Source organism: Peromyscus maniculatus, chromosome 5 (assembly GCF_049852395.1).
Source record: "Peromyscus maniculatus bairdii isolate BWxNUB_F1_BW_parent chromosome 5, HU_Pman_BW_mat_3.1, whole genome shotgun sequence".
NCBI classification, from domain to species: Eukaryota; Metazoa; Chordata; class Mammalia; order Rodentia; family Cricetidae; genus Peromyscus; species Peromyscus maniculatus.
The window spans coordinates 103,441,474-103,467,680 of NC_134856.1; the positions used below are offsets into that span (position 1 = coordinate 103,441,474).

The window sequence follows — 26,207 nt, forward strand, 5'->3', positions numbered from 1 at the left end:
AAAAAAAAATCAATCCAGAGTCAATAGAAATTCCAATCCTGTGTATCCAATGGAACCCAATTGGTCTACTTTAAATTCTTATGGAATAATGAGAGTCATGAATATGCAATTAAATTCTTGAGCACATGGAAGTAATGCAAAACTTGCTTTGCCTGAAATAAAGACTGGTTTAAAATGCAAAGGAGTTTCAACACTGTAATACAGACACCACTAAAGACAAGGAGATCTGTGGAACAGCACTGAGCATGGGGAAACAAATACATATGTGCAGATGTTCAACACATGGCAAAAGTGGCATTCTAAGTCACTGGAGAAAGAAGGAGCTACTTGGCAAATAGATGGCATTTCGGTAGCTAAGGGAAGGGAAAAAATAATTGGGTTTTACTTAACATGTCACACAAAGATCAATTCCACAGTAAAGTAAAAAAAAAACTTTCATTTTTTTTAAAACATATAGGATTGCTTCTTTATGAACTCTAAGCAGGGTTTCTCTTAAACTAAATGTAGTGGTGTGAAGGAGATGACCTCCACAAGTGCCTACATTTGAATACATGGTGGCTGTTGGGGGAGGATTAGGAGGTGTGACCTTCCAGGGGAGAGTATGTCACTGGGGTTGGGCTTTGAGAGTCAAAAGATTCCTGTCCTTTTGAGTTAGCTCTCTCTGCTTCCTGTGAATGGAGTTGTGGATGCAGATGTGATAGGGCCTGGAAAAAAATTAATTATTAATAAAAACAGTGTCCGGTTCTCCAGGTCCTTCTCACTATAATAAGATGCATAGGAGAGGAACTGTCTTGGTCACTGTTCTATCGCTGTACAGAGACACCACGTCCACAGCAACTGTTATAAAAGAATTTCATTAGGGCTTGCTTACAGTTTCAGAGCTTTAGTCTATTATTATCATGGCAGGAAGCATAGCACCATGCAGGCAGACATGGTGCTGGAGAAGTAGCTGAGAGTTCCACATCCAGATCAGCAGGAAGCAGGAAGAGGAAGACACTGGGACTGGCTTGGCCCTTTGAAACCTTACAGCCCACACCCAGTGACACACTTCCTCCAACAAAGCCCCTCCTACTCCAGCAAGGCCACACCTCCTAATCGCTGTCAAGTAGTGCCACTCCCTGATGAAGAAGCATTCAAATCTATGAGCCTATGGTGGCCATTCTTATTCAAACCACCACAAGAACTCTGGAAAACAGAAACTAAAATTTTGCTCATCTTTTGCAAATATGAATTTCTTATTCACCTTTCCAAAGAGATAGGAGAATGCAATTGCAAATTCAACAACTGCATATTATATACATGAGGTTCTACTAGTCTGTTTTTTAGAAAACATACCCCATCTGGCATTACAGCTTTGACTGGGGCAACTGTTTGGTTTGCAGTTCTTAACTATCATCCCCTAGGATCTGTCTGGTTTTGAGAGAATAGGCAGCTGAGGAAAAGGGAGGGATGATGAGGACAACTTTGCATCCCCAATTAACATTTCCATTGGTGAATATTCATTACACAGGACATTGGATTGTATAAGGACATTTCTCATACAACTATATACTGTACTTTGAGTATAGCCCTCCACAAGTCCCTTTCCCCCTCCCTGCATCTGCATTTAATATTGTTCCTCTAGACCAGTGGTTCTCAACCTTCCTAATGCTGTGGTGACCCTTTAATACAGTTCCTCATGTTGTGGTGATCCCCTAATCATAGAATTATTTTCATTGCTACTTTCTAACTGTAATTTTGCTACTGTTATGAATCATAATGTAAATATCTGTGTTTTCCAATGGTCTTAGGCGACCCTTGTGAAAGGGTCATTCGACCCCTACAGGGGTTTGCGATCCACACGCTAGGAACTGCTGCTCTAGAATTTTGCTTCTTTTTGTCAAAAGCACATACATGATTTTATGTATCTATATGAAATCTAGGAACTACAAATGAAAGCATGAAATATTTGTCTTTCTGAAACTGAATTAATTTGGTTAGTATGATTATCACCAAATGTATCCATTTTTCTGTAAACGATATAACTTTGTTCTTTATGACTGAAAAAAGTCTGTTGTGAATATATATTACATTTTTAACATCTTTCTCTGTTGGATGCCCAGGTTGGTTCTAGAACTTAGCTATTGTGAATAGTGATGTAATAAACATTGGTATGCAATTATCTCTGTGTTATATTGAGCTGGAGTCATTTGGATAATAGAATGGTAACTGGGTCATATGGTACATCTGTGTATAACTTTCTAGAGAACCTCCATACTGGTTTCCATAGTGGCTGGACTGGTTTTAATTTCCACCAGCAGTGATTAAGGGTCTGTTTTTTCAGCATCCTCACCAATATTTGTTGGTTTTTTTTCTCAATATCATTCTGACTGGAGTAAAATGGAATCTCATTCCAGTTTTAATTTGTATTTTCTGATGTCTAGCAAGGTTGAGTTTTCATTTGTTTATTGGACATTTCTATTTCAATTTTTAAGAACTGTTGATTTCACTAGCTTATTTATTGATTGGGTTGTTAGATGTAGTTTCTTGAATTCTTTGCATATTCTTGATATTAATCTTGTCAATGATATAGCTAATGAAGATTTTTCTCCCATTCTGTAGGCTGTCTTTTTCCTCACTTAAATTCCTTTGCTGTAAAGACACATTTTAATTTCTTTAGACACCATTTGTGGATTGTTGGCATTTATACCTGGAAGACTGGAGTCACCTTCAGAAATTCCTTGCTGATGAAGCATTTTTCTTACTTTTCCCTCTAGGAGTTTCAGAGTTTCAGGCCTTCCAATAAGGTCTTTGGTTCATTTAGGGTTGGTTTTTGTACAAGATCATCAGTTAGGATCTGTTTTTATTCTCTTGCATATGGATATTCAGTGTTGAGATTACATGAACATCAGGCTGAAGCAAAATGTTGAAAACAGTCTTTAGGGGGAAATAATGAGCACCTGAAGGGTAAAACCCAGTGTAAATGACTTCTTCCTTTTTATTTTCACTTTTTTTTAATGTGTATGAGTATTTTGGCCACATGTATGTCTGTTCATCATGTGAATGCCTGGCACTGGAGAAAGCCAGAAGAGGGTGTTGGAGCTCCTGCAACTGGAGTTACCGGTGGCTGAGAGCTGCCATGTAGGTGCTGAGAACCAAACCTAGGGCTTTGGCAAGAGGAGTAAATGATAACTATTGAGCCATCTCTCCATCACCTATTTCTGGAAATTTCTTAAAAAATAGTTAATACACAGAGGCTGAAGACATAGTTCAGTAGGTAGAGTTCATCCTTAACATGTGCAGAGCCCTGGATTCAGTCCCTAATACCACCTAAACAGAGCATGGTGGCACATGTCAGTAATCCCAGAACTTGGGAGATAGAGGCAGGAATTCAAGGTCATCTTTGGCTACATATTGAATTTGAGGCCAGCCTAGGATATCAAAAAGAAATTCATATATAAAGAAGAGGTCCAAGGGCATAAAGTCAAAGAAATACTGAAAAAATATTGCAGATGTGTGTCATGATTTTCATAATAAAACTATTGCTTTCCTGATTTTGCTTGTGATGTCTGCAAAGTTTAAAACATATGACATGGTTTTTCCAGTCTGCATTTGGTACTGATGTTTATAATTTTGATTTATTTTCCATACATATGATCTTCCAAATAGTATTTTATTTATTTATTTTGTTTTGTATTATAACATACATGAGAATGAGGGACTTGTGTTTGTGATTATTATATACTGCCCAAGAACAAATCTTTAGCACAATACTATATTGAACAGACTTTGAGTAATTAATAAAATTTAAAAATAAATTGATGGCATAAACTTGTAATTCCCACATTTGGGAGGCAGAAGCAGGAGGATAAGGAGTTCAAGGCCATCCTAGGCTGAACAGTGGGTTTGAGGTCAGACTGAACTATATGAAACTCTGTTTCAAAAATGAAAATACATCAGTTTAAGCTTTTGCCATATTATCTGTTCTCTCTTTCTGTCGTTACTATACTGATCCCACTCACATTATTTTCATTGAGGATTCTATTGCAGTCTCTTTACTGATATCCCTGATCATATTCTTACTTCCTTAGAGTCTATCTCCCACAAAACTGCTGCAATGACATTCCTAGGGGCAAATTTAATCATATTGCCCAGATTCCTCTGTTAGGGATACAGGGAAAGTAAATGTTGGTGCTCTTTGCCACAGATTCTACCTTCTAGTCATGCAGACTGCTCAACTCTTTGGATGCATCAAGTATCTCAGTACACTCTGGTAGATAAAAATGACTTAACTTCCCCAAACAATGCTTAAGAGTTTGAAGTATTGTTAAATCACTACCAATACTGCAAAATTAAAATTTAACAACAGGGCTTTATTATTACCATTTCTTTTAATAATTTTTTCTTTAAGCGGAGATTTTCAAAGTTGGGGCTATTTGACTCACTAATTACATAAAAAATAGTGTTTTCACTATTTAAATTAATTTTCACTTATTAAAGCTGTTTTCTCGTTCCCTTTGGTCCTAGCTGCCCTGAGCAAGGACTATTAGCCACAGCCAGGAGGACTGATCTAATGCCAAATCCATCTGCTTTAAGCTCTGCAAGGGCGCCTTAGGGAAGAAACTACATGCCAACTTTAGCTGCTTGCTGCGAAAACATAATTCCAGTTCAGAAGGCACTATTCAGCTGTAACTGTTTAGTTAATGCAGCAAATTTTTAAGCATCACACGCTTTGGTGAACTCTGGTAGCCATTTTCACCCAGGCCAGAGGGCAAGCGCTTTCTCCAGTGGTCCAACAAAAGGACTATACTGTTACCGTATCAAAACACCATTCCATAGTTCTGGCTATAAAGCAGGCCGTTTAGCTTCCTGTTTCTGTCACCCAGGAAATATCTATCCCCTCATACATCTTCGTGGGATTATCTGTAGAGTCCTGCTTGCCCTGTTGTCCACGTGACTGCAGACTTTGGACCATGGTTGAAGATTTTCAGGATCCGGGATGAGAAATGGCAAAGGCTGGCCATAAGTACTTCTATTACTCTTACCTGTGTAGCTTCAACCTTGATGGGGGATGAGTACCATCATGTTTTAGACAGAACCTACTTAAATGATTACCATACCTATTTGTAGAGTTGAGCAGGACTGATTGATGTAGAGACATACAAAATGAAGGCAGAGGTGGCAGGCTTTTAATCGCGGGTTAAGTGACCTCGTGAGTCCAGTGAGGACTACTTTTCAGCAAGGCAGTTTCTTCGCTACCTGCTAGGCACACACGGGATTTACTCCTCTGATCGACTTACAAATATTTTTTCTAATTCATTTCAAATGCAAGTCAGTCCTCCGCAGTTACTTGCCTACACACTCGTCTTCTAGAGTTTGAGATTCTAGAAGAGAAATACAGAAGGATTTAGGAGAAAAAACAAACAAACAAACAACAACAACAACCCAAAGAGGAACAAGTTTGTTTTCGTTCACCGCCTCTCTGCACACTGTCAACTGGAGTCCAGGCTGGGGACAGATTCGCCTCCGGAACTAAAGAGTAAGAGATACAGGTGGGGAACCAGCAGTCCCTTCCGGTCCTCTTTTTGTTTCCGTGCCCACAGCAGCGCTCCTTCGATGCCAGTCCCCGACAGTGGGGCTGCGATCTGAGGCCCAAGCCTGGAAGCTGCGGGTCACCGCGGCGTGAAAGTCTTGTAATTCCCAGAGAAAGGCCGCTTTTAGAAAGAGGGGAGGAAGGCTTACTTGGCGCCGGGCCTCAGGACCAATGACGCACTTCCCGTCTTTGTGGCGGTCAGCTGCTCCGGAGCTGGGACGCTGAGTCTGGGCTGCTTTGCCGAATCCCAGGCTTCCAGGAGATTTAAAGCCCTTATTTGGAAAGGGATGAAGGAACAGTTTCTCCTGCGCCACTCGACCCTGATTCGGGGCTCAGAGATTGGGGTAAATCCGGAGTAGTCCGGATCTTCCCGGCTCAAACCCAGTCCCGAGGTACCTGAGACGGGTAGAGGCGTTGATTAATTGTGCTGGGAGTGGAACCCAGGGCATCCTCTTATCATAGGCAAGCACTCTGCCGCCAAGCTCCAGCTCTCTTATTTTTATTTTATGATGTTGGGTATTGAAGCCAGGGACACGCTAAGCACCATCCCAGCGGTGAGGCCGTTCTGCCGGGGAGCTAGACCTCTAGCCATACATACCATCACTCTTATTTCATAAATGTTAACACGAGGCAGCATTTGTTTCTTATACTTTTCTTTGTTGTACAATAAACTACAAGTATCACGACATGTCATCCCCCAGTATTTTTTAAAAGATTTATTCATTCTTATGTATGTGTTTGAATGTTTCATCTGAACGTGTGCATGGGCAGTGTGTGCTGCCTGATACCCACGGAGGCCAGAAGAAGGTGTACGGTACCCTGAGTACCGTATTAGAGTTAGGGACATTTTGTAAGCCGCCACATGGATACTGAGAACAGGGTTCTCTGCAAGAACCATTGAGCCATAATGGATTCCGAAGGACATTTTCCCACATCACTATATTATTAGCGGACACAAATATGAGCAGGGGCGTTCCCTAATACTATTTAACACCTAGTTTACACGCAAATTCCCTCTGCCCCCAACAGTCGTCCCACAGATTTCTTTTGCAATTGATTTGTTCCAACTAGAATGCAATTGTAGGCCATTTGGTGTATGTAGTTTTAAAATCTCTTTTAGTTATAACCCTCCCCCTCCCCTTCATTCTTCCCAATCCGTGGTCTTGTTGAGACTCCACTGGCTCTCCTGTAAATTATCTGCTTACAGATCTGCTTGAGTCTTTGTGGTATTTGAGCTGTTCCTCTATTTCCTTGTAACTGTGACCCAGTATCCTTTGGGAATTATGTTGCAACACAGGTGGTTGACGTTACTGTTTTTCTGTTATTGATAAGCATACCAAAGTTAATGAAAAAAAGTTCTTATACTTTCATGTTTTTAGTTCACTGGAGGAGGAAAATATGAACACATCAAACTGCAATTGTTTCACCGCCTGACACACATTAGGCACTTAGTAAATACTTATGAAATGATTTCTTTGTGGATTACAGGTAATCTGTAGAAACTGAATATTAAATTTAGGAAGGACACTTGTAGTTCTTACAGGAATATACCTTGAATACACCTTCCAAATTCCAGCCTTTCTTTCGGTGTATTTTAACTATATCTAGGAGCTATCAGCTAGTCCCAGATCCGGTGACATCTATTGGAGGAGGCAACTGCATTTTCAATGTTACACTGTTTCTCCTTTCAGTTGTATCTGCTTTTCAAAATTCCTTTACTGCACATGGAAGTCTTTCTGGATTAAGTGCAATAGCCTCCATTCTTACCTTTGTCCAACCATCCTTCTGGCTTCTGTTCTTGCTTTTGTTCTCATTTTTTCCACTCAGTACAGAACTTCTCAAGACACAATCCAGTCTTGTCACTTTCCTTCTGGAAAGCCTTTAGATCAATGGTTCTCAACCTGTGGGCCTAGACCCCTTTGGCAAACCTATCTATCTATCTCCGAGAATATGTACATTATGATTCATAACAGTAGCAAAGTTACAGTTATGAAATAGCAACGAAAATCATTTTATGTTTGGGGGTCACCACAGTACGAGGAACTGAATTAAAGGGTCGCAGCATTAGGAAGGTTGAGAACCACTGCTTTAGAGTTTCCTGATCACTTATAAAGTTTAAGCTCCTGTGTTCTTAGTATGTCTTGCCAGCCTAGTGCTTTGCCACTTTCTTCTGACTTGGCTGTAGACATTCCAACCTCCTGTCATTCCTTTGGCCTGCGGCAAGGCCTTTGAACAGTCTCCAGTGTTCTTCGTACCCTCAGTCCAAATGTGTAGTTCACTCCCTTTGCACTTAAGGATTCCACTTAAATGATACCCAGCCTTCCACCCCTGCAGTTTTCCATAAGAGTCTAAAATGTTTAGCTTTTTATTTCGGTATACTGAATCTGGTATGCATGTGTTTGTGTGCACACACTCTGGTGCTCCAGTGAACCAGAGGACCACTTTTTTTTTTTTTTTTTTTCGAGACAGGGTTTCTCTGTGTAGCTTTGCGCCTTTCCTGGAACTCGCTTTGGAGACCAGGCTGGCCTCGAACTCACAGAGATCCACCTGCCTCTGCCTCCCGAGTGCTGGGATTAAAGGCGTGCGCCACCACCGCCCGGCTAGAGGACCACTTTTAGGAGCTGGCTATTTCTCGGTATCTAATTTAGTTGTGAGGCATGGTGGCAGGCACTTTGATTGGTGGCATCTGCTGGTCCTCTAATGAATCTTTTGACCTCCTATGTCACCCACTTTTTCACTCCATTTTATAGCTAAGTCACCAGAACCCCTGCCTGTCCTTAGAGACGTGAGGTGTACCCTGAAATGTTTCTGTTCATGTCAGCTGTCTGGTCCATGACAGTGGCTCCACCTCTTTTTTTTTTCTAAGACAGGGTTTCTCTGTGTAGCTTTGCGCCTTTCCTGGAACTCACTCTGTAGTTCAGGCTGGCCTCGAACTCACAGAGATCTGCCTGCCTCTGCCTCCCAAGTGCTGGGATTAAAGGCGTGCTCCACCACCGCCCGGCCTAATCCATATATTTTTTTCAACATTTCATGGCTGGTGAGAATTTTTTAGCTCCTTTTGTCCTTAATTACTTCTACCTGAAGCTACCATATATTACCAGATATTTCAACCACTACACTTTGAGCCCCTCCCCTCTCTCCTTGGAATACATATTCTATCCCAAATCTTAACAAGAATCAAGGAAAAGTATAAAGATATACAAACTGTGCAGTGAAAAGTTTACTCACTTTCCTCTTTTGTTCCACACTTACACTGCATCCTCACTTCTGTATCTGTTACCTGTTGCTATGACAGTGTGGTGGAATAAATGGTACTGGGTCTTGGGGCCCAAGGATGGGTAGGACATATTTGTACGTTGGCTGTCAGTCACGGAGTGGCCACATAATTCTACGGGTCTCAAGTTAGGCCTACCCACGTGATCATCAGCCTCTCCATTTTAGCTCGTCTAGAGTGCTGTCATATTTGGTGGGGTGACTTAACTCTTCTTGTGTCTTATATCATCTGAAGACTTGCCTAGGCAATAATTCTATTCATTGTTTTTATTGCATGTTTCTCACTACTTTTATTTGCCATTGGTATATAATATTCTGTTGTCAAGTTAAAGTTCCTTAAGAAGATTGAATCAAAGAGTCTTCAATCATAATTTTTCTTTCAACTCACAGTGCTATGAGCCTTCTAAATGAATCCCAGAACGGTTTCAACAGCAGGACAGGATGTACTTAAGATTGTGAAGGTAGAGGAAGGTCCTCTCTGGGACCAAGAAAGCTATCCTCCAGGGAACAGCTTTTCTGGCCAAGAGACTCCTGGGCCTCGGAGAGCTCTGAGCTGGCTACATGAGCTCTGCAGACAGTGGCTGCAGCCTGGGGCCCACACCGAAGAACAGATCCTGGAGCTGCTGGTGCTGGAGCCATTCCTGGCCATCCTGCCCGAGGAGCCGCAGGCCTGGGTACAACAGCAGAGCCCACACAGTGGGGAGGAGGCAGTGGCTATGCTTGAAGATCTGGAGCAAGAGCTTAGTGAGCTTGGAAACTCACTAAGGTGTGATGAGGAGGACTGGGGTTCTAGACACTGAATCCTGAACAAAGAGCGAAGCTCCGATGCCTATGGCTACAAGTCTGAGTTCTCTGCTTCTGTGTAAACAATCACCCCCTAAATATTTTTCCTTTCCTTTTCTTTTTCTTATCTTTTCATTTCCTTTCCTCTTTCCTTTCTCTTCCTCCCCTCCCCTCCCCGTTCCTCTTTCCAAGACAGGGTTTCTCTGTGTAGCCCTGGCTGTCCTGGAACTCCCTTTATAGTCCAACTCACAGATTCTTTTGCCTCTGCCTCCCAAATGCTGGGATTAAAGGCATGTGCCTCCACTGCCCTGTAACCCCTAAATCTTAATAGCATATATACAGTGTTGTTTGTGAATTGGGAATCTGGCTGCTGCTTAGGAGGATCTCCTGAGTTTTTCAATGAAGATGTCAGTCAAGACTAGTATAGCCATCTGATAGCATAACTAAGGCTGACAGATCCTTTTTGGGACAACCCAGTTGTGGTTGTTAGTAACTTCAGTTGCTCTTGGTCTGCCGACAGGAAGTTTTAGGTCTTTGCCACGTTGACTCATCCCAGGTGTTCCACATAGAGAATGACCCACAATGGCCTTTCAGTTTCAAATGAGTTTATTAAACACAGAGCAAGCAGAAGTAAAAGAACAAAATGACAAGCAGCAGATAAACAGTAGAATGTCAAGTCAGATGCATCATCCAGCAGAAATGGCCTGGGAAGCATCAGTCAGGGGCTCTAGCCTTTATTTTTTTAAAAATACTTACTACTGTGCATGTGTTCACAGTGTGGTGTGGAAGTCAGGGGACAGTGTTTTGGGAGTTGGTTCTTTCTTTGGTCTTGTTAAGACGTGGTCTCTCTTGCTGCTTCTGCTCTTCTGTGTTCTCCACGCTAGCTGGTCTGTAACCTTCTGGACAATCCCATGTCCAGTTTCCATGGACAGCGTTAGGAGTGTAGGTGAGCCACTGCATCTAACTCCGTGGATTCTGTGGATCAAACCCAGGCTATCAGGCTTGCTTCCCAAGTGCCTTTATGACCCGTCCAGCAGGCCAGGTTATTCGAGGGTCTCGAGGAGGGACCACCTGGGAATCAATGGGGGGCGAGAGGGAAAGGAGACCAAGCGCGTGAAGAAAGACAGAGTCAGTCTGAGTTGTGTCAAGGTCTCAGTTTATTGACTGGGTGTTAGAGCTTATAAACAGGGCTTCAGGTAGGGAGGGGGAGCAGGAGTGAGGAGAGGACAAAGAAAATTCCTAAGGGAGGGTCAGCAGGAGGTCGCTTTGGTCCCAGGCCCCTGCAGCTAGCTGATTTAAAGAGGTTTATTTAATCCTACATTCCTAGGTTAGACTAAAAGCCTCTTATTTACACGAGGCTTGATAAATCGTGGCAGGTAACACAAGGTTCAAGACACAGCTGTCCAGAGTCGGTCTCCAACACCTTTACCCACTGAGACCCCTTGAAGCTCACAATCCATTCTTTTGAAGAATCTGCCATAGAGAATTGCCATTGAGAATCAGGAGGTCACTCCATGTATTTTGTCCAGGGCTCTCCCTGCTCACCAGGGGTGTAAAGGGGGTGGCTTGAATCACTTTCACATACATCAGTTGCCCAGCTCCCCCAGTTATATTTTTTTAATCACTTGGTTGATTGGATTTCTTGTCTCATTCACTATGAGAGTCATAGTAACTTGTTTATTGACAAGAGCAGCAGCTTTAATAATCCTGATCCACATCCTTGCTGTGAAGTTACCAGCCGCACCAGTGAACACTTCCTGCTTCATAGGTTCCTTAACTTCTTGCACACAGTCTTTAAGGAGTACCATAGGAGATCAGGTGAGAGCCGAGAGTTATCAGTCAGGTCTTTGGCCCTGGTACCCCCTCACAGAGCCAATTTCAAAATGAACTTTTCTTGCAGTGATGATGTTCCCCTTCCTTTCCTCTGCTTATGACTCAGGTTTCTTGGCAACATTACCAGACAGCTCTACAAGTCCACCATCTCCTTTTCTGGTCGAACTTTTTACTGTCTTATTCAACCTTGCTCCTCAATAGCTTTCCCACCTGGCTAAAAAGATCGTATTATTTCTCCCAGTAGCCATTGGCAAAGCCTCGGCCACATGGTGTAGCTTCCACTACTGCTCACTAAGATTAGTCCGCTTTGCTCATTCCTGAGCCAACACACACAAGGAGAGATATCCCTATCTGGGGATTTCCTCAGCACTGGACCATTTACTCCTTAGAAACAGTAATGGCATTTTGCAGATTCTTACAACTTTCCCAGTTATATTCATCATGGAGAATGATCCAGCATAGCCATGCTTTTGGTTTCCAAATGAGTGAGCTTATTAAACATAAGCAGAAGAGCACAGAACAGCAAGCAGCAGATATAGAACATCAGGAAAAGACTAGAAAGGACTTGGAGGCCCAGTCATACACAGTCAGTTGGAGCCTCTGATCAACAAAGAAGGTCCCAGGCAGAATTTCTTCCTGTGGTGAGACTTCCCACCACTTGCATTAAAAAAAAAATCACATGCATTTATTTGTTTTTTAAAATTTTATTTTAGATTTGTTTCATTTTATTGAGTGTTTTGCCTACATGTGTATGCCTATCATCCACAGAGGTGAGAAGAGGGTGTAACATCCCCTGGAACTGGGGTGATTGTGAGTTCAGAAGCAGGGCAGGCTCTCAAGGACAGGGTTGTTTTACTCTGGGCTGTTTTACTCTCTTTTTCTGTTTTTCTCTTTCCCTCCTGCCTCAGGGCCGGGAGTGGACAGTCTGTCTGTCTCCAGACAAGCGGTCTCGAAGGATATACCTCTAGACCAACATGCTTGGGCCTGAAGTGGAGGAGCCAAGCCCTCCTCCAAAACCAGCTTTTTAGTGAGCCCAAACAGCATGTGGCAATTTAGTAACGTAAATTATATTTAATAAGGTACATTACAATAGAATTGCTTGTTCTCATGACATTTCAGCTAGTTCTCTCCAGTGGAGAGAAAGAGGAAAACCACAAAGCTTTTTAAAAACTATTATTATACAGAAGTTAGATACCATCACTTCTGCCATATTTCAGTAGAAAGGAGCCATCAAATACAGCACGCACTCAAGGAGAGAGAAATCAGATTCCCGCACACCCCGACCCCCCTTGTGTTGCTTCTGGGACTGAGGATTGAACCCATAGCCTTGCACAAGCCAAGCAAGCGCATTTCAATTGAGCTCTATGCTCACCCCCTTTTAAATTACATATTTTAACATAAAGTCTCACCAAGTTCTCCACATTACTTTGAACTTGTAATCCTTTTCAGCCCTCTGTGTAATTTGGACTTCAGGCCTGTGCCACCAAGCCCAGCTGGATTTCCCTGTTTAAAGGACAATCAATCAATCAAATAACTTGACCTGTTTAAAATGACCACGTCTTATTGGTTCACTTTGTTCTTTCCTTTCTGCTATTGTGGGTTATAGAATTTGGTCCTTCCATTGAGCCATCCCTCTACAGAATGTTTCATATGGTTCCACATCATCTCTTGCATGAATCATTAGCTTGGGCTCTCACAGCTCTCTTATAAACCCACTATTTGCTAGGTCAGAAGCAAGAACGTTCTGAAGTGCCCTCAGAAGATGTAGTGCTTTTGAAGGTCAAGCAGGAATCAACAGTCAACCATTCCACACTGACACAGCTCAAATGTGAACCTTCTGACCTCCACCAGTTTCAAGAATAAGGCACATGTCCTCCATTCAAAGGGAGCTCTGGTAGCTCTGAACAGGGTTAAGATTGTGATTCTAGGGCCAAATTACAGGGGTTGGAGTTAAGCATTGCAACTAAGTAGCTTTTGACAGTAGACAAGTTAGGTAAACTTCCTGTGCCTTCAGTTTATGTGTGTCTGACATAGAAACATGGAAGCACCTCAAGTGAAGAGTTAACTGAAGATTTAACAAGTTAACATGCGTGGAACACCTAGAATAGTGCTTTTCCTGTGGTGGATATTCTGTAGCATCTGCCTTTGCATAGTCTCTCTGTGAGTCTTGCTTTTTCTCCAGCCTGAATTTCAGCTGTGGAGATGTGGTCACTCCGATAGCCCTGTTTAAGTCATCCTTACATTATGTAAACTTATCCACACTCTAGGAAAGTATCTTTCTGATAAGGATCCATTTATTTTTGTTCTGGTTATTGTTCCAGGTAGTGAACCTATACTTGTAAACCAGGGGTTGACAGCAAAGCAAGAAGTCTTAAAAGAATCATGACATTTTGGGGACAGCAGACTCCAAAGAGATGCTCTTCTGGATTCTATGTACAGAGAAACGTGTAAATACACGAAGATGGAAAGGCTGCATCAACCCCTGCTGAAGAAAGACAATGCAGGTTCAATGAATGTGGGAAAAGCTTCACTCAAAGCTCAAGCCTCATTCAACACTGGAGAATACATACCCGGGAGAAGCCACATGAATGTAAAGAGTGTGGGAAGGCCTTCAACCAGAAATCAGGCCTGAATGAACATCAGCGGAGCCACACTGCAGAGAAACCTTATCAATGTAAGGAGTATGGAAAAGCCTTCAGTACCTGCAATGATCTCATTAGACATGGAAGAATCCACACAGGGGAAAAGCCCAATGAATGTGAAGCATGCGTTATCTGCCCTATCTCACGCCTTGTCCAGTGTCAGCAGATACACACTGGAGGGAAGCGCTGTCAGTGTACCAAGTGTGGCAAAGCCTGCCTTCATTCAGAATGCGGGACTTTTCAGCATCTTCGTATCCACACTGGTGAGAAACCTTATCAGTGTCGTCAGTGCAATAAAAGCTTTAGTAGCCGGGCACGCCTTATGAATCCCAGAGAAGACACACTGGAGAGAGAACCCTTACAAATGTGAGAAGTGTGGGCAAGGTTCCAGTCATCACTGGAACCTCATTAGGTATTTTAGAGCACATACAGTTGCTGATTTGGACTCATCCTGTGGACTTGCAGTCCTTTTATGTGAGGGGGTTCAGTAAAGAAACTGCCAACATGACTGCTCCATGATATGGTTAAGATTTTTATTGTAGAAATGTGAGAGAGCGGCCAGAGGCACCTGGAAGAGTCCCGAGCAGAGAGAGAAGGAAGTAGACTGAACACAGCCCGCAGACTGGACTGGCCAGGGCGATCTGTGAGAGAGGAGAGAATGGCAGGGGACAGAGACTTGAGAGAGCATGGTGAGAAAAGCTGGATTCTAAGAATATGGGGAGTAGCTGGGGGGAGGAAAGCCTGTGAGCTGAAGGGGGTTCAGGATAGAGGAGGTGAGAAGGGCTAGGATGCTAGTGTGGGCTTTGAAATGTGTAACCGTTACTTGTGATGCTGAGGGAGCCAGGCGGCAGCGCGGGCTTTGATAAGTTGATAGGCACCACGGGTAGCCATATGCCCCTTCTGCCAGACGACCGGAAATGACTCTTTGTGGCAGGTGGGAACTGGTTTCACAAGTTCCCGAGGAATGCCGGTTTTGATCTAACCACATTGCTCATTTCTGGATATTGTAGACTACCTCTGGGACCTAACAGTCGTCTAAATGGGGCCATCTTGGAAAATAAGATGTTCATCTGGTCTATTCTGTTCTTAGCAAAATTAATAGCTGTCTAAGAATCAGCTACTGGTTTCTTCTGGATCCTCCAGTCAGTTTTCTTATCCTCTATTTTTTTGGTTCATCCCTAGTGATTTCTCTTAAAGCAAGCAAATCTGGAAATACATTTGAATAGAGAAGCTGTTCTTGAATAATATTAAATATTGAACAACTCTATAAGTATTTGTGTGCACTTTGTAAAGATTGGGTGAGTTAAAAAAATAATATAAAGTTGGGTATTTTTCTGTAAGATATAAATGGACTTAATGCTTTGGGGAGTAAGAGTTACCCACATTTACACAGGAAGTCATTACTATGGTCTCCCTTATCAATGTGATGGGTGCAGTTTGAGGGTAGACAGTTGGAGACTGAGAGGAAGTGCAGGGATTCTGGAGCTAGCTGAAGCAAAAATGGAATGAAGATCTGGGAAATGGAGATGTGGAGAATGGGAGACATAATCTTCAAGGTAATCCAGGTATGGCTTTTTCAGGGAACTTTCATTTCACACCCACAAACCCATAGACTTACATTTTAAGCACCCACATATTTCCCCCCCCCCTTTTTTTTAATAGTTTTTCATGACAGGGTTTCTCTATGTAACTGCCTTGGCTGTCCTGGAACTCTCTGTGTAGACCAGGCTGGCCTCGAATTCACAGAGATCTGCCTGCCTCTTCCTCCCGAGTGCTGGGATTAAAGGCATGCACCACCACCGCCCGGTGCATCCACATAACTTTTCAGGACTCAAAAGTCATTTTATTTTTAACTCTGGAGCTTTATACAGAGAAGATCAGGATCCAGAGTGGGTCCCCATGCTGTGCGTGGTGGTGGCTGCCTATAGTCCCTGCACTCAGGAGGCTGAGCTGAGAGGATGGCTTAGTCCATGAGCACAAGACCAGCCTGGGCAACACTGCCACCCCATCTCAAAAACCATGAAAGACTAAAACAGTGCTTTCATGTAGATAAGATTCTTATTAAAATGAGCAGGGTGGGGCCAGTGACGTAGCTCAGTCAGTAAAAGGCTCTTACCACCTGTGACTGGTGATCTGAGTTCAACCCCAGAGAGCGACAAGGTTAATGAAGAGACCTGACCCCACAAAGCTGTCCTCTGACCTCCACATAGACGCCATAGTGCACATGCCCCCCCCCCACACACACATTATGTTCGTACACACTAATCATTTTAATATGTTTTCAATGGAAAAAAAAACAAAGGAAATTTGTGAAGTGATGTGTTTGCTTACTTTTATGTAAAGAATTAAACCTTGGCTGAATGTTTGATGCTGTAGGACACAATATGTTCAACGTTTTCTAAAGTTGTAATTATTTATGTGCATACATGTGTGCCTTAGTGTATGTGCACCCTGTCCCTGCAAGTGGCCTCTGAGGTCAGAAGAGGGAATCAGATCTGCCGGAGCTGGAGTTACAGGTGGTTGTGAGCCGCCTGACTTGGGTTCTGGGAACTGAGCCCGGGGCTCTGCAGTAAGTAGTATCAAGTGTCCTGAATGCTGAGCCATTTCCCAGCACCATCTTCAACGGTTTTTTAGAGTTGGTTGACAGTTTGAATTTGTATTTATTTAACATGTATATGTGTATGAGAATGTGTGTCCATGTGGAGACCAGAGGACAAATTTCACGTGTGGCAATAGATTACTATGAAAATATCTCTTATGTCTAAAGAGACTGGAACTTTTGGTGGACCTCATAGCTGAGTTAATAATACATGTTGAGGTCACTTAAGACTGATTTCCTGCTGTATATTCAATCTGTTTAACTTGCCTTTAAGAGAACAATGTAACAGTCAATCTTACTTGCCATGAATTTTCCATGTTATCACCTTCTACAACCTAAGCGCATAGCTGTAGTCTTAAGTCATGTACTCTTCCATGGCCCTGACTCAGAAAACTCTCTCTCTCTCTCTCTCTCTCTCTCTCTCTCTATATATATATATATATATATATATATATATATATATATATATGTGTGTGTGTGTGTGTATGTGTGTATGCATATATATGTATATATGTCTTTGTGTTATAATAATCATGTTTTGAAAACAGCAAGATGGAAGCAACTTTATAAAATAAATACCTTCTATAAATGCTGAAAAAACATGTGGGTATTCCTTGATGATGACAGTTATATTTGCCTTTCTGAGTGCTTCTGGGTTAGTTGAAGTGAGTCAAGTATAATCCCTCATAAAACTTCACTAAAGATTTCTGTAAAGTATCCTTCATTCCTTCCCATGTGATGCTCTATGATCTCTTCAATAAATACAGAGTAAAAGCCCTTGGATAGGGAGAGATCTATAAGGAAGACAACATTCAGGCAAGGACAGATTCAGACTCCTATGACAGACTAGACAGCCAGTCATCAAGCAGGCATGGGGACACAGATTCAGACCCAAACAACAGAATCCAGATAGGCCAGTAGATAACAGACAAGTTCAGAATATACAGATAAGTTATAGAGAGGTGGAAGACATAGGGTGAGAAGTAGCAAATTCAAATTTGGGCTCATTCTTGGACAAATTACTTCAGAAGGAAGTTTCAGGTTTCTCTAGTGTGACATGGGCATATGCCGATGGTTCTGACCTCATCACTAATGTGTTTAACTGTCATGTTTGGATGCCTCTTTTGAGAATCTCTAGTTCATTTAATCCATGCATTCAGAAGTTGTTCTCTCCTTCTGCCTTGTAGAGTCTAGGGATTGAACTCATGTTTTCAGGCTAATTTGACAAGTGCCTTTACCCACTAAGCCATTGATTTTTTTTTTTCCTTCGAGACAGGGTTCCTCTGTGTAGTTTTGGTGCCTGTCCTGGATTTCACTCTGTAGACCAGGCTGGCCACGAACTCACAGAGATTTGCCTGGCTCTGCCTCCCAAGTGCTGGGATTAAAGGCGTGTGCCACCAACACCCGGCTAAACCCATTGATTTTTAAACAGGATTTTATTTTATTTTATTTATATGAGAATTTGGCATGTATGTATGTATGTATGTATGTATGTATGTATGTATGTATGTGCACCACATCTGTGCCTCATGCCTGCCGAGGTCAGGAGAGGGCATCATATATCCTGGAACTGAAGTTATAGATGGTTTTGAACCATCATATGGGTGATAGGAACCAAACCCAGGTCCTCTTCAACAAAAGCTCTGAACATCTGAACCATCTCTCCAGCTCCCTTCCTGAACTATTTCGCTGGCCCATGTAGTTTGATTTTATCATTGTCAATGCCGAGAACACTATTTCACATAATACAAAATGGCAGAAGTGTATCTAGGATCCCTTGGGAAATCACTGAAATTTATGTTCTAATCCCGAGTGAAAATTAATTTAAAGGTTTTAAAAAAGAAACTCAAATCAATAACTCAAACAGCAGTTTTTAAAACCAAATATTCTATGTAGATAGAAGTTTCTGTCCTGCCTATTCGGTCCCAAATAAACACACAGAGGCTTATATCAATTATAAACTGTTTGGCCTATTGCTCAGGCTTATAACTAACTAGCTCTTATGCTTAAATTAACCCATAATTCTTGTCCATGTTTAGCCACGTGGCTTGGTACCTTTTCTCAGTCCAACAGTCTCATCTTATTTCCTCTGCCTCTGTCTGGCAACTCTGCCTCTGCCTTTTCTTTTCCCAGAATTCCCCTAATCTGGTCACCCCACCTATACTTCTTGCCTGGCTACTGGCCAATCAGTGTTTTATTAAAAACCAATACAAGTGACAAATCTTTACAGTGTACAAGAGCATTATCCCGCAGCAATTCTATAATACAGTATAATATAATCTAAAGATACATAAATCTGATACTTACATGTTGAGGAATGATAGTAGGAACATATTAAGTCTTTGTATTCTATAACTAAGCCAATAGGGTTTTTTTCTTTTTAATTACATTTCTTTATCTGTGTTTATGTGAATATGTGGGTGAATGAATGCCACAGCATGTATGTGGAGGTCAGAGAATAGCTTGGTGGAAGTTGATTAATTCCTGTGAATATGTGGAACCCAGGCATCAAACCCAAGTCATCAGGTTTAGCAACAAGTCTCTTTACCCGCTTCTCTTACATCCAACCTACTATACTTGCTGGGGACAGATGCGAGTTGTATTTCCACTGTGTATATGAATGGGAGTTTCTTAAAAAGAAACAAACAAAAAACCTAATTTTTATTTCTAATCCAGATAGCATCACAAATACACCCTTAATCCACTTTATTTTCTAAGGCCCAAAGTTTTGTATATTTGAAAAATAGTTCTTTAGATTATAACCAGGTTTGCCCTCCTTTTTTTCACTAGCATATAAAGAACTAGGTTCTATTACAGCATTTTTCTTTTTTCAAATAAATTTTGTTTGGGTTGTTTTTCTTCTGTCCCCTCTCTCACAACCCACTCCCAGAAGCCTTCTTTCCCCTTTCATAAGTGAAAGTGCTTCTGCCCTCCTTCCCAGACTTCCTCAACATCTCTTGCTCCCCGCTCATGGTCTCCCATCTAGTTACAGCTGGGTAAAATTCCAAAGTGTACATATGCCCAGTTTTGTTATCCATTTTCTGTTGATGGACATCTAGGCAGGTTCCATTTCCTTACTAAAAAGTATGGAACACTTCATAAATTTGAGTGTCATCCTTGCAGAAAGGCCATGCTACTCTTCTGTGCATTGTCCTGATTTTTTATGTATGTGCTGCCAATGTGAACATAAGCCATTGTGTTTCTATAAGAGCAGAACGCTTTATATGTGCAGTAAAAACACCTCAATGTATAACATAGAGTATTTTCAAATCTGAGCTGAGGCATTTTAGGCAATGTTTATTGGTATTACATATGCACAATGGAATATTCCTATTATGTGTTCAAAACCAAGACTATGGTGAAGCTGTGCAGTATAATATAGGCAAGAGTTACCAGAAACTGCTATGGGATGATTCTTCTGTATGCTGTGAATATGTATCACTCTCATTGATTAATAATAAAGCTGTTTGGACTATAGCAAGGCAGGATAAAGTTAGGCGGGACAATAAAACTGAGGACTGGGATGAAGAAGGGCAGAGTCAAAAGAGATGTGAGCTAGCTGTCTAATAAACTAGATGCCAGAGGATAGGTAAAGCCAAGGACCATGTGGAAATACATAGATTAATAGAAATGGGTTAATTTGAATATAAGAGCTAGTTAGTAATAAGCCTGAGCTATCGACCAAGCATTCTGTAATTAATATAAGCATTTGCTTATTTATTTGGGACTGGGCCATTGGGACAGAAAAATTCTACCTTCATTTACAAGAAAATCCTCTCACTCATGCATTTTTATTTAATTTTTGGTCATTCAGAAACATTGTATGGTTGCATTTTTTTTTCAGTCCCCACTCAATTAAATTATATGACTCTCATATGCATTTGCAGCCTATGGCTTAGGAAGCTACGTGCTGGGCTGGGAAGAGTTCCGTTGGTAAAGTGCTTGCCCTGAAACCATGAGGACTTTGATCCCCATAACCTATTAAAAGTATATATTTAAAATATATACACTTAATATGTATTTAAAACATATATATTTTAAGGATATATATTTACTAATCTGGGCTTGTAATCCCAGTGGCAGAAGGCAGGGATTGGAGTGGGGCACCTAGTCTAGCCTTTCTGCTGAGGTCCAGGCCAGTGAGAGAGCCTGCAAGGTATGGGTGGTGCCTGAGAAAGGACACTGAAGGTTGTCCTCTGGTCTCCATATGTATAAACAGGCACACAGAAACACTCCACACCACATAGATACACACACAGAGACACAGCCACACAAACACACAAAGGTTGGTGCTAAGTCACATCCCTGATGATTCCAACTTCTGTCAGAGGAACCAAAGTTGCCTATTCTCACTTTGTCTCACAACAGCCCCTTTAGCTTTTGGTTCAGATAATTTGTTAAATGCTTTTGTAACTCAACTCGTTTGTAGCCCTACAGACTATGTAGCCCACTAGCCCCCTCTGCATCTCTTTGGCTCCTCTGGTTAAGAATCTCTCAGTGCCTTCTAGTCTGTATGATCAACTCACCCCATTCTTTCCCTCCTGGGAGTCTTCTGTATTACACCATCAGGTTGTTCATGGTCTTCACACTTTTTATCTGCAACAACTGTTTGTTTGGCATTAGGGTACTGCTCTTACCAACTTGTAACCCAGGTATTATACTGTACAATTCTTTGGGTTTTTTACTTTTTTTTTTTTGTCTGCATGTATGTGTCCAGTGCCCAAAGAGATCAGAAGAAGCTGTTGGATCCCCTAGAACTGGAATTACAGATGGTTGTGAACTGCCATGTGGGTGCTGGGAATCAAATCTGGGGCCTCTACAAGAACAAGTGCTCTTAGACACTGAGCCGTGTCTCTGCCCCCTTTTTCTTTTTAAGCTTTATTCAATAAGCCCCTTTTCTATGACTAAGTCTCAAAGCTCAGCTCATCTTCATTCTAGGTGATCTCTAGTTCTCTGCATTGTGGTGTCCTTCCTATCTAAACATCTACCAGACTTCTACACCTAGCCAAGCCCACCCTCCTGGTTTTCCCTGGTTCCTACAACAGGGCCCCTTTGCAGTCTTTTGCTGGTATTCATGCTTACAGTAGCTTCGTTTGAATCATCTCTCCCACTCTCAGAATGGGGAATAGCTAACAAATTTCTTTTATTTCAGATGAAGAATCCGAAGTTGCTCCCCACCCCGACTGTGTCCTGGGGAATGAACCTTGGCTTGTGCAGACACTCTAGCACTGAGCTATAACCCATACCTTCCCAAGGTCAAAAATGTGGAGACCAAGAGCAAGAAAATGAGCTGGTTGTCAAGCAGAAAACATCTGAAGACACAGAACTCCCTTTAGCAACTCCAGGCAGACTTCAAACACCTTTCAGATTTCCAAAGGGGGCAGAAGTGGTCAGTGGACAAACACACAATGGAAAAGGTCCACCTGTTGTAAGTGTAGGAAGACCTTATACAGCCACGAGACCTCCAAACCCACCTAAGGATACACACCAGGAGAAAGTTGTGCCATGCTGTATTGGCACAGCCTCTGACTAGACTGAGCACTTGGGTGGTGGTGGCAGCCTCGCCTGATGATACCTCAGAACCTGACAGAGAGGCCTGACGCGCCTGCCCAGTCCTGATGGAGAAGGGCAAAGAGCACAGTGGCACTGCAGTAATGTGAAGTGCAATGCCAGACGGCCACTGCTGTCTCTACTCTCATTGTTCTGTCTTTGCTTTACTAGTGGGGTAGTTTGAATATAACTGGCCCTCATTAGCTCACGGGGAGTGGCATTATTAGGAGGTGTGGCCTTGTGGGAGGAAGTATGTCATTGTGGAGGCAGGCTTTGAGGTCTCCTATGCTCAAGCTATACCCAGTGTCTCAGACCACTTCCTGTTGCCTGCAGGTCAAGATGTAGAACTCTCAGCTCCTTCTCTAGCACCATGACTGCCTGCATGCTGCCATGTCCTGCCATGAAGATTAATGGACTAAACCTCTGAAATTGGAAGCCCCACAATTAAATGTTGTTCTCATAAAAGTTTCTGTGGTCATGTTGTCTCTTCATAGCAATAGAAACCCTAACTAAGACAACTAGTGTGTCACAAGTAAAGCAGGCCACACCATGAGAAGACTGGGATGGCTTGTTCAGCACTGACTAAACACAGATGAGAGAATATATGAGTTTTAGAAGTTTTAGAGAGGCCAAACCTTCCTTTAACCAGAGTTCTAGCACTGTGAAATACCAGAGAGGTCCCAAGGACCAGGGGCCTGTTGGTATAAGGAATCCAGCAATGCTCTCAGAGTACAACACTTCCTAGTTTAGAAAAAGCATAGGTAAAGCTAGATTGTTCAGTGAAACTGAAGAACCTAATCCTCACAACTAGAATGATCCATTGGTATAAAAATTGTCTTTCATCAGTGTGGAATGACTCATCCCTAATAGGCCTGAGGGCCAGCAGGCCCAAACCCGTAATAAGATACTTCCTGAGAGCCAACCTGGGTCTGCCTAGGGGCCTTAGCAACAGCAGGAGACATGATCTGGAGATGACCTGTACCAATAAGAGGCAGCCATGTCACACCAGCAGATGCATATTCATCAGACCTTCCCCCACGGTAGGGTGGAGGGTATATAAGGCTTGCCTCTTCCTAGATAAACTGAGCTTGTTGTTTCAACATTCTCCCAGAGTCTGTGTCATTGGCTCTGCACCTACTTGGTCTCCTCCCCCAAAGGGAACAACAGCACAGGACCATGCTAGACATCAGAACTCATTTGTACCAGCAAATGTTTCAAAGGCTTCTGTGTCCTACAGGTGAGGAATGCCACATGATAGATAACAGACCCAGAGATTGCCTTGATACTGACTCAAGCTTGAACTTGAAAGATAAATTTAAGGTATGTATACAGTATCATCACAAACTTAGTTGACCCTAGGACTCTGGTAAATACAACCAGGAGAGCAATTTTATCATGTAGCTGAATTGGGCATTGTCTTTCTTCTAGACCCAGATTCCTAGCCTTTGTGACATTCCATGTGGGTACAAAGTTCCATGTTCATTTGTGATTTCCCTGTATGGAAAGGAAGGGAAGGAAGCCTTAGTAAAGAAATTACTCCCTACTACTTATATTGTATATTTAGGATGTCCCAGCCTGAGGTCTAAGTCTGGACCTTATTTCAGGATATGTAAGCAGATAGGCAAACCAGAAATCCAAGTTTTGTAACCACTGACTGATACTCAGAGAATTCCAAGACTAGATCCCTGCATTTTTTTTTCTCACTAAAGTTATCTTACTCTGATGTCCTCAAGTAGAGTGACAGGGTAATAAGATGACTTGGTAGGTTAGAGATTACTTCCAACCCTGAAGACCTGAGTTTGATTCTTAGAACCCATATGGAGAGGATGGACCCCCTGTACCCTGAATTCCACATACACACCATGTGTATACCCACATACATTCACACAAATAAATGTAATAAAAGAATTAAGTTGACTATTTGGGAAAAAAAAGATACAGCTTTTTTTGGATAAGCTAAATTTTTCAATTAAGTGACAATGAAGTTTAAGTACCCTGAATAGTACATAGCACTTAATTTCATGTCCCGTGTGGCTGTAGAAGACATATTTTGGAAGTTTATTTTCTAGTAATGGACAAACACTAAATAAAAATAGTCACATTGTAAGGCACTGTTCCCACAGCATAGTGAACACAGTATGGACAGAAGTATCATATGTGTTTAGTGCAGGGACACAACAAGGTAAACCACGACCACCCTTTGTACAGATTGGCAGGGACTTTTGGAATGCATGTGTAGCAGTACTATCTTTGGATAGCCAGCCCCCAAATAATGACATGGGAACTTATTTATTAATTGTGAAAGTTTGGCCTTTAGCTTAGGTTTGTCTCAACTAGCTCTTGTAACTTAAATTAACCCATTTATATTAATCTACATTCTGCTACATGGCATTACCTCTCCTCCATCTTCTGCCTCCTGTTTCCTTTCCATGTCTGGCTGTTGACTTCACCTTTCTTCTTCCCAGAGTCCTCTCTGTCCCTGGAAGTTCCACCTATCCTCTTCCTGCCTAGCTATTGGCTATTCAGCTCTTTAGTAAACCAATCACAGTGACACATCTTCACACAGTGTACAGAAATATTCTGAAACATGGATGAATGTATTATTACACATGGCTTAAATTTGCCTCTCAAGAGGACTGCAAAGATGGCTCAGTGATTAAGAGAGTACTGGCTACTCTGTCAGCAGGCCTGGATTCAATTCTTAGCACCCACATGGCAGCCCATAACCACCTGTAAATCCAATTCCAGAGGATCCAACACCCTCTTCTAACCTCCCTGGGTACCAGGTACTCATATGGTACACAGACATATGTCAAACAAAAGACTCATGCACTGAAAACAATAACAAACTACAAAAAATGATGATGTGAATGAGAATGGCCCCCATGGGCTCATATGCTGAATACTGGTCCCCAGTTGGTAGAACTGTTTGGGAAGGATTAGGTGTAGCTTTGTTGGAAGAGGTGTGTCACCGAGGACTGACTTTGAAGTTTCAAAGCCCAGACCATTCCTAATTGGCACTTTGCCTTGTGCTTGTGGATAAAGGTTTAAACTCTCAGCTACTGCTCAGTGCCACGCCTGCCAGCCATGCTCCCCATGGTAATGGTCACAAACTGTAAACCTCTGAAATGCAACCCCCAATAAACACATTGTTTTATAAGTTGTCACAGCAATTGAAAAGTAACTAAGATATCATTCTATCACAGATACATACATAATAAAACAAATATTGAGAGAAAATTGTCTAAAACACAGAGATGATGTAGAATCTTTGTCTTTAGCCTAAGCCACCCCTATGAGACTTTAGCACTATGGAGTCATAGTTCCAAATGTCTCCCACTAGATAAACATCAATGATGACCTCAATCCAGACTCATTCATCTTATGGGACTTAACCATGGGCTTTTGCCAGTAGCCCTCTACTTGCTTTCTTCTCAAGATAACTATTGTTACTCAACTTGCTTCATGACCTTTCTCATTTTGACTTCTTCCAACTCATAGTCATAACATTTCCTTCAGTATTCAAAGGTACAGTTTCACACTTCCATCCCTGTACTTCAATTTCACAACTGGCCCTGTCTCAACTACACATGGTGTGATTCAGCTGAGATATTTACACCTGTCTTGTTCAGAACATTCTTCCCTCATGAGCAGTATATCTATTTTGGATTATGGATTCAGTGCTGTTCTATAGGGTATGATATTGCCTGCATTTTTTTTTTTTTTTGGTTTTTCGAGACAGGGTTTCTCTGTGTAGCTTTGCGCCTTTCCTGGAACTCACTTGGTAGCCCAGGCTGGCCTCGAACTCACAAAGATCCGCCTGGCTCTGCCTCCCGAGTGCTGGGATTAAAGGCGTGCGCCACCACTGCCCGGCTCAATTTCTTACTTCTTAATCCCACCCTATATTTGGAAATACTTTGATCCATTTTAGCCACACCTTTCCTGAATTCCTCAT

At 42.1% G+C, this 26,207-nt stretch overlaps 1 protein-coding gene and 1 non-coding gene across 2 annotated transcripts; one reads left to right on the top strand and one right to left on the bottom strand.

Annotated features, from left to right (window-relative positions):
- The first annotated feature begins 9,252 nt into the window (after window positions 1-9,252).
- Zscan31 (zinc finger and SCAN domain containing 31) lies at window positions 9,253-15,299 on the top strand. Its single transcript, XM_076573607.1, is given in 4 exon segments — window positions 9,253-9,589; window positions 13,783-13,913; window positions 13,916-14,423; window positions 14,426-15,299. Coding segments are annotated over 4 exon segments (1,173 nt in total). The 3' UTR covers window positions 14,623-15,299.
- Window positions 15,300-19,782: 4,483 nt separating this feature from the next.
- On the bottom strand, window positions 19,783-19,890 carry LOC121829878 (U6 spliceosomal RNA). The gene has a single exon (XR_006072939.1). It is a non-coding gene; the product is annotated as a U6 spliceosomal RNA (small nuclear RNA).
- Window positions 19,891-26,207: the final 6,317 nt, after the last annotated feature.